This window comes from Sebastes umbrosus, chromosome 9, assembly GCF_015220745.1.
Source record: "Sebastes umbrosus isolate fSebUmb1 chromosome 9, fSebUmb1.pri, whole genome shotgun sequence".
NCBI lineage: Eukaryota > Metazoa > Chordata > Actinopteri > Perciformes > Sebastidae > Sebastes > Sebastes umbrosus.
In genome coordinates this window covers 2,989,090-3,002,687 of record NC_051277.1, presented here as the reverse complement: position 1 = coordinate 3,002,687, position 13,598 = coordinate 2,989,090, and the positions used below count along the sequence as shown (strand labels likewise).

Below are 13,598 nucleotides of genomic sequence, written 5' to 3'. Positions count from 1 at the left end.
TAAAGAGGAATTACAATTCAAATCGAGGTATATAATGTATATAATATATATCAACATAGAATTGAATTGAATAGATTGTCATTGTGGGCTGCACGGTAGAGGGTCGCAGGTTCAAATCCGGCTCGAGGCCCTTCTGTGTAGAGTTTGCATGTTCTCTCCCGTGTCAGCGTGGCTTCTCTCCGGGTTCTCCGGTTTCCTCCCACAGTCCAAAGACATGCAGGTTCATTGTTGACTCTAAATGTCCCGTAGGTGTGAATGTGAGTGTGAATGGTTGTCTGTCTCTATGTGTCAGTCCTGTGATAGTCTGGTAGACTGTCCAGGGTGTACTCCACTTTCGCCCAATATCAGCTGGGATCAGCTCCAACCCCCCGACCCCGAATGGGATAAGCAGTTACAGATAACGGATCGATGGAGATTGTCATTGTTGATACCTGATCCAGCTGTTTAAGTTAGTATTGGCCCCATATCTGATCCGATATCGGTGCATCCCAAATTGATTGAACTATGTAGTGAATATTTCTTATTTTATTTTGAAGCTGCTGCCTGATGTGTCCAACGCTGCTGCTCTATCGCTCAAGCGGGCCAAACACCTCAAACCAAAACCACAATGTTTAAACTCAAATCTATGATCCAGAAATGTAAAACAAAACTATCGCCCCACTGCCAAGATTCAAAACAAAGGGTTGGAATCTGCTAATACTCCCTAAACTGACTTCTACTAAACAACAACTAAATCCTCTTCTAAAACTGTGATTACATTTGTAAATATATCTGGATTTTTGTGCAGTTAAACATTTATTTGGCCAACCTTTGCTCGGCTGCATGTTTATATCTGCCTCCATAATGCAGCTATTGTCTCAGCTCAACATCTGGATGAGTGGGTGTGTGGTGGAAAAAAAAAACTGCTCTTGTAAAGCAAATACATCCTCATCTGTCTTGTAATGCCAGCATTTGGCAAACATGTGCAGCAGCTCTGTACCTTGCAGGGCTTTCTGACGGCACGTCAGTGAATACGTCCTCCGGCTTGGGGTCTGGGATGGGGATGATGTATTCGTTGTATGAAGTTATGACTTCCTGCGTGTCTGCCTCCGGTCCAAACTCTGAGGGGCTCGGGCTCTGGCTGTAGGGGTCCGGGGGGACGTAGAGGGGGGGCGGTGGGGAGCCGAACGCCGGGTTGGCGATGGGAAAGGGCGAGGACAGTCTGGGTTTGGTGCGGGCGACTGCCGGGTGGTCACTCTTCAGGAAGTTGTCGTTCACTTGGCTGTATTTCTGTTGCCGAGGGGACAATAGTTGGTGAGGAATTCATCAGCAGATGTGTGCTTGAGGTTAAAGATAGGAAACATTGAGCAGCAAAGATTTTACATCACAGCTGATAAAAACTTTCTACTTTAAGAATCAGTGAGGAATCAAACTGTGAACTGAAGTTTATTTTGCAAGTCTCCTCCAAGCAGCCACTAGGGGGCAGATAGGCTGACTCTGAGTGGTCGAGTGGACGGATGAATTGGTAGATAAACTCACCCAAATGTGTGGAATAGAGTCCAAGCACATAGTTATATAATAATACATAAACAAAGTACCTTTTTATAGCTGTCTGCCAGCATGTTCCCAACACTGTGGACCAGGAAGGAGAACTCAGGCCTTTTCTCAAACGTCTCATCCCAGCACTTCTTCATGATGTCATAACTGCAACACAAATACAATTCATTTCATGTTCATGTCTGAGTTACTGGAGAGGTGACATTAGTGGAGAGGTCACACTCACACTTCATCAGAGGCGTGGGCAGGTTTGGCCATGCGGTAGCCTCTCTTCAGAGCGCTGTAGAACAACTCGTTCATGGGCAGATCAGGGTAGGGGGTTCCTCCTGCAGAATGCATTTCATAAGTTAATGCACAGTCTAGACGTCTATCTTGAACCATAAATCTGAAGTCATGCACATTTATTTTCCGGGAAGATCACACCCAACTGATGTTGTTGTTCTGACCCAGAAAAAACTGTTCTAAAAGGTCCAGTGAAAGTCAGATTAAGACGGGGAAGCACAGAGAATCTTTGGTTATCTCTTACAGAGGCTGGATTGTGAGTTGTTTTTTTTCACCACTTGGGCTTAAGTTTAAGAACGAAATAAATTGTGTCCTTTGTTTTCATGGTAGGTCCCAAAAAAACGTGGCAAGAAGGGGGGGTTTAAAAAAAAAAAAAAGGAGGAAATGCTGATTTCAAAGCTTGACTGTGCCTAATGAGGTTGAGAGACGTCGTACGGGTCTTCGAACAAACTGGTATGGGCTTTCAATCAGACGTGGAATTTGAAATTTGCTTTGCATTCATTGTCATTTCAGACACCTTGAAACACATAATTTACAGTTTAGTAGAATGCAGGGGGGAGTCCGGGAATGATTGTGTGGCTTCAAGAAGGGTTAAAAACTGTACAATGTGATATAGAAGATTAATCCCTCTAATGTGTAAACCAGTTCGGGTTATTGGCTTTTTTATGCGTGTTAATGTGCGTACATTTTTATTTTTTTTTACTGACCAAGTGTGAAAATCTCCCAAAGAAGAATGCCATATGACCACACATCGCTCAGGGTGGTGTACAAATTATGGAAAATACTCTCTGGTGCCATCCACTTCAGGGGCAGGAAGGTCTGAATGAAAGAAATGAGACATTACATATTAGATATTAGATTTAAAGAGTCCAGTTTGCACTTATATTTGCTTCCACTGCGGCCCCACTAATGATTTTATTTGCATTGTGATATTTAGCTAAATTACATTACATTCATTTCGCTTTTGTCGCTGTCAAACTTTATAGGAACAATATATATATATATTTTTTTATCCTTTCTGATTTGATACTTACGCTGCCTTTAGAGATGTAGTTGGAATCGTGCATGATGTCTCTGGCCAGGCCGAAGTCACAGATCTTCACCAGTTTGCCCTCGCAGATCAACACGTTCCTGGCAGCGAGGTCACGATGGACGCACTGTGGTGGAATTAAATTCTATTAAAATAGTTGCTTTCACATTTCAGTCTTTGTACAGATTAAACAAACAAGATATAAAAGTGTTAATTAGTGAGTTGTGGAGGTGCTAGGTGGCTTTTTGTTGTCTTCAGAGAGGGTCACATTGAGGAAGAAAAATAAATCTGAGATTACGAGAATAAAGTCATAGTATTATAAAGTAGGAATTTTACGTGTTATTTTCTTTTTTTCTCGTAAAGTTATGACTTTATTCTCGTAATATTACGACTTTTTTCTCGTAATATTACGCCTTTTTTTCTCATAAAGTTATGACTTTATTCTCGTAATATTACAACTTTTTTTCTCGTAATATTCTGACTTTATTCTGTAAATCTCAGATGTTTTTTCCCTCAATGTGGCCCTAATACTCCGTAGTACATTGTCTCTTTGGCCCTCACTGCATTAAACTTATATATTATATACTTGGACTATAAACTGTGTTACCTTCATCACAATGATCAAATGTTTTGCAGCTCCAGACAGATTTTAGTTTTTTTCTTTGCCTAAAATGTCTCTTTTGATAGTAAAGGTCGCTGACCCCTGTGCTAAACTAAACTGAGAGATTTCCCAAAATGTGGAACTATCCCTTTAAATGTAAACAAACTCACAGAATCCAGTGAATATCAGCAGCTACATCTCATGCAACATTATTTTTTTAATATCCTACATTCTTGGAGGCGAGGAACTCCATCCCCTTTGCCACTTGGTAGCTGAAGCCCAACAGATCTTCGTAGGTGAGAGCGGAAGAGTCGCTGATGGCCAGGTCCAATCTGCCTCCGTCACCTGAACACACGATGACAAGGTGAGATGACCAAACAATGAGAAGAAGAAGAAGAAGAGGAAAGGAAGAAGAAGAAGGTGGGGAGCATCTCATGAATGAAGACATTGTGTTGCTGTTGTTGGGGGAACTCCAACAGATGTCCTGTGACTGCATGGGCTGAAATTAAGCTCATGCCCTTCATATGCTGTGACATTTGTGAGTCCTTTTTGATCAAAGAGCAGAGAGAATGCGAACTGATGTATTGATTTAAGAGGCGAAAACAATTCATGTGTTCGTGACATGCATTATTGGTTGGCCTCGCATCATACTGCACTACCAGTGTTTATCATCCTTCCTTGTTTCCTGTGTACTGAATTCTCCACACAACCGAAGTCTACAGATTCATATCAACACACAAATCAAACCTTGTTCCTGGTAGACGTCGTGCTGGTAGGGAGACTCGTACGGAGACGGCTGGATGTCGGCGTACTTGATGGAGTCCATCTGCTCCTGCATAGGCATGTAGATGGTGGGCTCGTCTTTACTCATGTCCATGTATCCTCCATCACTCTCACTGCCGAAGGACACGTAGCTGGAGGGATACACCACATGAATCCATATTTAGTCACGTGTCTTCATCATATCAAACTTTATGTGAGGAAGACGTCTGTTTCTATCTCTACACATTGGTTTGTGTGTTCTTTTTCTCACCCTTTCCTCTGGCTGAGCGGAGTGCTTCCTCCAGAGATGAGGCAGCCGTCGTCCTGGTTCTTCTCAGCGTAGCTCTGCAGGAGGCTGTGCTTGTTCCTGTGCAGGTAGTCCACCAGGTCGCCATAGCGACAGTACTCGGTCACCAGATACAGAGGGCCTGATTGGTGGAAGGAGAGAAATCAAAATAAAAACATTGATTTCACTATTGGCACGGCACATTTACTTTTCATACAAGCAAAAATATACACTAAAAAAGCACATATTAATCTAGATGAAGTTAGTTAAATATTTATGAAAGCCTTTACAGTAATATGAACTTAAAAAAAGGGGGTTATTTAAATTAGATTAGATTTATTGTCGTTGCACATAGTACAAGTACAAGTACAACAAAATGCAGAGTGCAAACTAGTAAAGTGCTGATTAAGACAATATATAACACATGTATATTTTTACAAGGATAATTATATCAGTAATTAATTTATATTTCTGTATGACAGAGATAAAAGATAATTATATTTAGACAAATTTAATAAAATTGAATTAGAGTATATGTATGGCTCAATAAGGAAGCTGGTTTATTATTAATGAATGACTTATGGAGAAGGGGTGGGATTAAATACATTGTACTTCTTCTCACTTCTTTTCGAATATGTAAATCAAAGCATCAAGTGTTTGACAATTTCTTTTTCTTATGCTTTTCATTGTATGTAAATACTATTTATTTCTGGCTGTCCACTTGTTGGTATGATATTTCTCTTTTTCTTTCTTTTTTTTTGTATTCTACATGTTCGAAATACATTTTGAAATGAAATGAAATATACAAATAAAGATATATATATATGCAGTATATGTACAGTACATATACATATATACAGGTTGTAGTTAAGGTGCAAAGAATCAACATGTGTTATATTATGATGAATAAGAGTTTATCTATAAGATACACGCTGATAAAAAAAAAATGTGTATAACAGTATTATAAAGAATAAAATAGTATATAAAGGTGGAGTAACATTTATATCTATATACACAGAGAGGTTATGTACATAGAGCTATATGCATATGGGACTAAGTGAAAATTTATAATTTTTATATATACGGGTGGAATCACAAGTTAGAGATATATATATACAGGAGAGGTTATCGGGACTAAATTAATACTATATAGAATGAACATTACATATGAGAATGACATTTTATTTAATTAAGTTTATACATTAGTCACCTAAATAATATTGTATAGGCCTAAGTTAAGGTTTGACTTCTTTTGCAAACTCGCCCTGCCTCCTCCGTAACTAATCTGTGTGTCTTATCCATTTACCAGAACGGTATTCGAGGTGTTTAGTGTTTCCTGGTGTGCAAGCAGTCCCCACGGTGGCGTTGTCTGCTCATCTACTTCCAACTTTCTGTCCCCACCACTCTTTGCCACATATAATTGTTGAAGTAAACATTCTGTGTGTTGCTATTAAATCTAACACTGACCTTTACATAACTGTGGTTAATAAATAAACGTGTTATAAATAGTTGAGATCATGCATAGGTGTGCAACAACCTCTGAAGACACGTGAATGTTTGAACCCTTTGCATGAAATCTTAACTGTCTCGCATTCTTCTCTAAGAAGTAAGAAATGTCTGTTACTTAATCAGAGGAAGAAATCAAATGTAAATCTATTTATATTTTATACTGAGCATATGAGTTTTTACAGTAACATTTAAGAGCATGCTAAACTATCTTCACTGTGAAGAGACGGGACTTCGCTTTTTCAGAGCGTTTTAATGGAAAAAAATGTGTTTTTGCAAAAGTAGGCACCTCAGCCAACTGAAGAAAATGCTCACAGCTGATCTAAGATACTGTTAATGCATAAACTATCACAGGTGTTGGCGTAGCTCTGGTGCTCACTGTGATGTGATGCTCACCATGTTTGGTGCAAGCTCCCAGCAGGTTGACGATGTTGAGGTGAGGACCCAGGTGACTCATGATCTTCAACTCTGACATCAGAGCCTGAGTCTCACTCCTCCTGGCTGTAGCTGGATGGTGACAGAGAGAGAGGTAAATAAAGGTGTAGGGCAGTATGAGAACAGGAGGACTAAACGTACTGAGACCAGGACACACTGCCTCCTTGCCAAACTGCTCAATGACCTGTTGGCTGAAACTCAAACCAGGCTGGCAACCAAACTACAGCTCAGCAGGCTGCTGCAGGAATACGGCACTGGTGTCACAATAAATGTATGCAGGGGGGGGGCTCTGCTGTGGTCCACACAAATACGCACACGGCTTTCCACTGTGTTCTTTACATCGTATGTCTTACATTTCAGCATTTTCACGGCCACTTTAGTGCTGGACTGGGAATGCGTGAGACCGTAAGCAGTTGCCTCGACCACCCTGCCAAAGGCTCCTGATCCAAGAGTGCGACCTGAAACACAAAGAGAGGCTCAGTGGGACGGAGTGTGAATGGAGCACATGGTGAGACCTGAACAGAGACGGGGGGACGACCGTCTCTGCTCAGTAAAATATCAACCCATTTCTCTGGTAACCGGCTCGAGCAGCTTCTAACAGATGGTCCAGAGGACATTTCTTAAGAAGTGGTCTAACGTGGAAGCTTCCTGTTTGTAATGAGCAGCTGACTACCGACGACACATCATCAGAAACAAAGAGCTTTGAAGACGAGGTGGGATTAGAGCCAAGAAGACAAGTCTAACAAAGCTCACTTAGTATTCTGGCCTCGACTACGCTCAGACGACCCAAACCACCCACAGCACCACAGTCACCTGGTGCTACGTAATCCTTTCTCTGCTCTTAAAGTCTGATATTAACAAGTGATACAGACACATTTTAGTTGCAACTAACAACCTTTATGTCTTTTATTTTTTAGTTCATTCTTACAGCCATATTTCATATAAAGTGTCTCATTGGGCTTCACAGCTCTCCATTCTGACTCACCGAGCACCAGGTTGTCTCGCTGCATTTCCCAGGCCAGGTCATAAGGCAGGTGGATGGGGTCCACATAGATGTACTCATGACCGTCCTGGCTCACCGACTCTATCACCTTCCACCTGATCTCATAGCGAGGTTTCTGAGAACAAAAACACACAACGAGAACGAAACTGAAACACCAAAACAAACACAAAAAGGCTTCTTTTCTACATTTTGATTCACTATACTTTTTATTTACATATGATTGTGAAGAGAGGGACTAAAAGAAAGAAATGTTTCTCACCTTCCTCCACACAAAGATGAGGATGATGATAGATATGATAATGAGGACCACCAAGGCTAAAACAGCAGCCAATACTGCCACCTGGGAGTACAGCGCTGCAACAGGCAAGAGATGAAGGAAAGGTTGTGAATTCAAACAGAACATTTAACCAAGTTGTCTCACATAAATCTTCACTTTATAAACATGTTGGCGATGATTTTCTAAAGAAAGTTATACTTAGACAGATCTATGGTAAACATACAGACACTATAATGTCAGACATGTCCTTCAAATGGCTCTGGAATATAAACTACAATGGGAGATTTTCTTGTGACACCTACTGCTGGACACCAGTTTGACGTCTCTCCTGTCGAGGAGTCCCGCTCGGTTGCTGGTCTCGCAGCGCACTGTGACCTGCTGGGGCTTGTGGAAGGTCACCTTGCTCTCCACCCGGCTGGTTTTAAGAGTCTCGCTGTAGCTGACGTTGGTCTGGATGCTCAGCACCTCTGGCGCCGGTGTCAGCGGCTGCCACACCGCCGTCTGGTTGCTGCACCTGCAGACAGAGAGGACACGAGATCAGCGGTCAAAGCAGACACACACAGAATTTGAAAGTCAAATCTGTTTCTGTGTACGATCAAACACCGGGCGGGGGGGTGTTATGTGACAGTTCAGTGATGAATGGGCGACTTACTGGTGCATGCTGTCACAGCTGTACCACTGGATGGTCGGGGTTGGGACCCCCTCGGCTACGCAGGTCACCAAGTGTCTCTTCCCAGGGAGGTGGTGGTCAGTCAGCGCTTTAATCTGAGAGGGAACTACACACGGGGGGGGGTGCAGCAGGCCATTAATCATTACTGACATGCATAAAAACAAAAGTCTGTCACCTGATTTTTCTTATGCAAAAACATTACTTTCAAATTGTCTCTCCTTCAAGACCAGGGTTGCGTTCGAATAGTCCTTTTCTCTCAGGAAGGTTCCTAACGGAGTGAAATGACCCCGAAGTACCTCAGCAGCAGCCGTGATAAGAGCTGTTTGAATCCTCTAAATGTTACGGAAAGGAGCTTCAATGCTTCCTTTATTATCTCCTTTAACAGAGGATACACTGGAGCATCCTTTACCAAAGGAAACGAGAGAATAACGTCCCACAATTCCTTGCGGCCGCAGCATTTAAAGCGACCTACACCTTCTCCATAACTCCAACAATCAACTCAATATTTATCATATATTCGTTTGTTTATTTCAGGTCCAACCTCGGCAATGAGGTGATATTTTTCACCGCTTGTCCACGTTAGGTCAGATAACCTTTATTATATGTTGATGTAGACTGTTACAGCAGCAGGAGGACCTGTGGTATCTCTCTTTCACACACCACGGGTGAAGGAGTCTGTCATTGAAAGACCTATTGAACAACGCACGAAGGAAGCAGCACCTTTTGTAGTCCATCTTCCAACATCCGCCGCCGTCGCATCATAATTACAGAGCTTACAGTGAAAGAACAGTCGGAGATTGTCTTTCCCGAAGTCCTTCTGAATTCTCCTTCTCATCTTTCCTTGACCTCATGACGTTTTCCATCGAGATCAAGGTTAGGAAAAAGACGTTAGGACGTAATTTTTTGACTTTTCGAACGCAACCCAAGACTGCAGTCTAAGAAACAGCCTCTCACCTTGGACCTCCAGGTCAAAGGTCACTTCCTTCGTGTCATCTCCGTTTGTGACGAGGACGCTGTAGAGGCCCTTCTGCTCCGTCCTCACCCTCACCAAGGTGAGCATAGTGACATACCTGAGGTACAAGACACGTGTACAAAAGGTAAGATATATATATATGACTATTCACTGCTCTTTTGCATTGAATTCATTTATGTCTTTCCTCAGTAGAAAATGTATATCAATTATGTGTTATCGATGAGTGTGTCACTATTTTATGGAGTGGCTTTTGCCATGTGGGCTTTTCAAGATATGTATATATACTTCTTTCATTATATTGTTGGTTGTCTTTGACTGTTTTTTGGCCACTCCTCTGTTGAGCTGATGTGTCGTGACGGTGCAGCCACAGATGATTACCATTAGGTAATTATGTAGTTCCCTTTTCCTGATTGGTGTCTGTGTCTCACCTGAAGTATTTAAACTGGCATTACGGCTTGTTGGATCACGCTGATGATGACAATATGTATGAGCTAACAAATATTTGTCACAAAGGGATGAGAGATTTGAGTAATGAATATTTCAAAGATGTTTTTCAGGAGGCCAAAGAGTTGATTATATCTACTTTTACGGGAAACAAAGGGAGTACAAGATTCTCTACAGGCTGCATATCACCCTTCTTATCTTGTACAAAATGAATCATGCTCTCTTTATCTGGTGACGTATCTCCACTCCTTCTGGGAGTACAAAATCAGTTCGCGATTTATTTCCAGGGAACTCAGCGGGATATTTAAAGCTGCAGTAGGCAGTATTTTTTTGGCATCATTGGGCAAAAATCCCATAATAACCTTTCAGCATATTGTAATTCAAGTGTTCTGAGAGATAACTAGACTTCTGATCCTCCTCATGGCTCTGTTTTCAAGCTTTAGACGGGAGACTTTGACCAATCACAGGTCATTTCATTGAGAGAGCGTTCCTATTGGCTGACCTCCGGTCATTTGACCGGAACTTGGCATTCCTTCACCAGATTTCACAATGGCGGCGGCGTCACAAACTTTCTAATTTTACAGCTAAACCGTGCACTATAAGATGATCTGATAACGTGAGGAGAGGAATAGGCATTAATGTAACAGAATATTGATTCATATTTGATCAGCGCTGCCTAGTTTGACCGTTTGGTCGGAGTTCGTGAGTGATTTACAGCCGGCTCTCATAGACGGCAGCTGATCAGATCAGATCAACTCTTACTGCTTGTTTTCCTCCGGTCTGTGAAATCTTGCAGATGCCGTTAGGAGCACCGGAGGACACAGAGGAATATGATTTATTTCAGGTTACCTGTTTCATGTTCTACTGTCACGATATAGCGACCGTTTTATAAAAATAAATATTTTTAAATCATATTTGCTCCAATCTGCCAACTTCAGCTTTAAGAAAAGAAACACCCGATGTCGTCATGTACTGTTCACTAATTTATTTTTGTTTAAATTCAGTATTAAGTTTACTATAAAGAATAGAGTGGGGAGAGGGGCTCGGTGGTGTTTGTTAACAGAAGGCTTGTTTCTCCATCTGTGCATCGAGCACATCGACGATATTTCACTTTGTCTTTTTGATTTTTAATGTGTGTTGGCAAAAATGTGAAAACACGATCCTGCAATTACCACGTTGTTTGGCCTTTTTACTGACAGACATTTGTGAGTTGTGACAGGTATTCTGTGTTTAGGGTTCCCGTGTGATGAATGATTGGAGTCCTGCCCTCCAGAGAGGATTGTGTTTCTCTCTGCGGAGGCCTTATCTGGTGATGACTGACAAGAGCTGGACGTCACCCTAACAGAGGTCAGGAGCTAATTATTTAAATATCTTCAATTGCTTTATGGTATGTAGGGTGTTTTTGTTTTTTAATGGGCTTTGGTTGGTATGTCTCACCTGATCTCGTGCTCTGCTCTGGTTATGATGGTTTTGTCTCCCTTGATGGTGGCGCCGTCTTTGCTCCAGCGGACCTGAGGGGGAGGGTAGGCTTCTATCTCCACCCTCAGCTCCACGTTCTCCTGCAGCTTGGCTGAAATGTTCTGTTGCTGAGCGGCCTTCACGTCCACGAAGCCTCGTTCTGAGGAGGAAAGAAAATAATATCATCAGCAACATAATGCGCACGATCGTCTGCACAAATGTTATTATAAAATTACCTCACTACAAGCGACCTCTTTCATATACAAGTGGTCATGCGATACATTGTTATATAAAATATAAAAATGATTGATTATAGCCTAATTATATATAATTGATTATATTACTTCAGGCTGGAGACAGTACCGTGCTGCTGCTGCTGCCGGTCGGTTGCTGACCTTCTGTTGCCAGACACTATCTGTCTTTTCCACTGAGAGCTACTAAACTGTCCTAGTCTCCATGGAGCGTGGCGGTTCAAGTTATTCAAGGATTTTATAAACATAACACACCTCGCTGCAGATAGAATAAGCATTCACCAACCAGAACGCATTCAGCGACTGTCAAGCGACCGAGGAAGAGAAGTTCAGCACGATGAATCCTGCTTCTATCGGCCCTCAAGTTGCTGCTCAAGAAGATCACAAATCCACTGCGTTGTTGGGCTTATTGACGTTATTTCTTGTGTATTTGGAGTTTATTCCCAAAAAAAGTCTAAATATAAACTTGACGTATCCCCCAGTATGAAGTTATTTAAGGCATCCACACCATGCGAACGGTTTATTTCACACTTTGAACAGAAATAAATAGAAGTCGTCTTCATTTCCTTCAAAAAGGATCACCTCTTTCACCTTGAGTTGTAAAGGTTTACATAATAAGCAGTCTTCCCTCTGACAGCGAAACACAATAATAATCTGTCCAGCATCAGTTTGTTTTAGTTCTGTGTGTGTGTGTGTGTGTGTGTGTGTGTGTGTGTGTGTGTGTGTGTGTGCGTGTATGTGCGTGCGTGTGTGTGTGTGGGTTAGTCTAACCGAGCACTGTGATGTTGACGCTGGCAGAGGCCATCTGGTCTTGGACGCTCTCGTGGACATGGCACACGTAGCTTCCGCTGTGGGCCACCGTGGCACGAGGGAAGATGAGGCAGGAGCGCATGTGCATGGCGGACAGGACGTCTGTCAGCGGCTCGACCTCGACGACCTTGAAGAGAGAGGGGAACGACGAGGAGGTGACATTTTTATTATCGTGTTGAATATGATATCATCTGCATAACGAGGCTTCATGAAATGTGTCAGGATATTTATCTTCGAGAAGCCTTTTGGATAACAGAGCTTGATCTTGTAGTTTGAGTTGCTGTTAGTAAATTGACCAAGCAATGTTTTTAATGTGTCATTTTATATACTTATGATCATGTGCCCTGATAACTTATGGTAAGATTATTAATGTTTTCCTTCAATAGTGATGCATGTTTGATGTTCTTTGTTTGACATGTGATGATGTCACTTCCTCAACCAATAGGGATGGCAGACACTTCCAATCATCCAATCACATTGATTTGGTGTTTAAAAGAACACACACCACCATTTTATCTTTTTAATGTCCTGATGAAGGTCCTTGTTGACCAAAACGTTGACTAATAAAGCAGAGAAAAGTGTGTATGGGAGTAAGTCATTTTTTATTTGAAAAAGGATATTTATCTTCCCCTTGATGGCATGCGTAGGTGAGTTTTTCCTCCTTCATCATTATTACAATACCAACAACGCATGTTATCAGTAGAGTTTCACAGCGGGATAAAGAATTGAGGTGTGTCTCTACATCTTGATGCGATTTGGGCTCGGCCATGAGGCCTTGAGAGTGATCACGCAGGGGGAAAAAGCTGAACAAAAGCGCTTGTTCTTGCTCCACTCCTACTCACCTCTCTGTTGGGGATATCCCAGGAGAAATACACCAGCTCCACTCCGTGCACCGTGCAGTTGACCGTCAGCGGTTCGCCCTGCTTCAGGACAGTCTTTGACGCATTGACGTAGGCGTCGATGGCCTCCGGGACTGGGACGGGAAGAGAAGAGAGAGAGTTTGAGGAGAAGGAGGAGGAGGTGGCGATGATGTGATTTATCAAAACAATATGTAAGAAAAAAGTCTCCTTCACTACTAATCAGTCACAGAATAGTTCAAAAATAAACCCTGACATGAATATTTTAATCTCATCAGTGTTACAGCTTGTGCAGCAGCACTTTTTAATGTGTTTTTTTAGCCAGATTATTGCACTCTGACACCAAAAAGTCCAGTATTTACCTTATTATCTCCTCTCTCTGCACACACAAGACCTCCACCAGAGAGTTGTATGGTG

The 13,598-nt window shown here is 42.0% G+C and overlaps 1 protein-coding gene across 4 annotated transcripts in view; it reads right to left on the bottom strand.

Annotated features, from left to right (window-relative positions):
• The window catches only part of pdgfrb (platelet-derived growth factor receptor, beta polypeptide), a 28,521-nt gene that overhangs the window by 1,679 nt on the left and 13,244 nt on the right, over nucleotides 1-13,598 (bottom strand). For all 4 annotated transcript variants that reach the window (XM_037779559.1, XM_037779561.1, XM_037779562.1 and 1 more), the window contains exons 5-22: nucleotides 13,167-13,297; nucleotides 12,286-12,451; nucleotides 11,243-11,423; nucleotides 9,343-9,458; nucleotides 8,371-8,494; nucleotides 8,021-8,232; nucleotides 7,701-7,795; nucleotides 7,424-7,556; nucleotides 6,792-6,896; nucleotides 6,400-6,510; nucleotides 4,483-4,639; nucleotides 4,197-4,363; nucleotides 3,679-3,794; nucleotides 2,853-2,975; nucleotides 2,526-2,637; nucleotides 1,763-1,862; nucleotides 1,578-1,683; nucleotides 980-1,269 (exon numbers count right to left, since the gene is read on the bottom strand). In XM_037779559.1, the coding sequence (XP_037635487.1) occupies nucleotides 980-1,269; nucleotides 1,578-1,683; nucleotides 1,763-1,862; nucleotides 2,526-2,637; nucleotides 2,853-2,975; nucleotides 3,679-3,794; nucleotides 4,197-4,363; nucleotides 4,483-4,639; nucleotides 6,400-6,510; nucleotides 6,792-6,896; nucleotides 7,424-7,556; nucleotides 7,701-7,795; nucleotides 8,021-8,232; nucleotides 8,371-8,494; nucleotides 9,343-9,458; nucleotides 11,243-11,423; nucleotides 12,286-12,451; nucleotides 13,167-13,297 (2,545 nt within the window). The remainder of the gene's footprint in view (nucleotides 1-979; nucleotides 1,270-1,577; nucleotides 1,684-1,762; nucleotides 1,863-2,525; nucleotides 2,638-2,852; nucleotides 2,976-3,678; nucleotides 3,795-4,196; nucleotides 4,364-4,482; nucleotides 4,640-6,399; nucleotides 6,511-6,791; nucleotides 6,897-7,423; nucleotides 7,557-7,700; nucleotides 7,796-8,020; nucleotides 8,233-8,370; nucleotides 8,495-9,342; nucleotides 9,459-11,242; nucleotides 11,424-12,285; nucleotides 12,452-13,166; nucleotides 13,298-13,598) is intronic.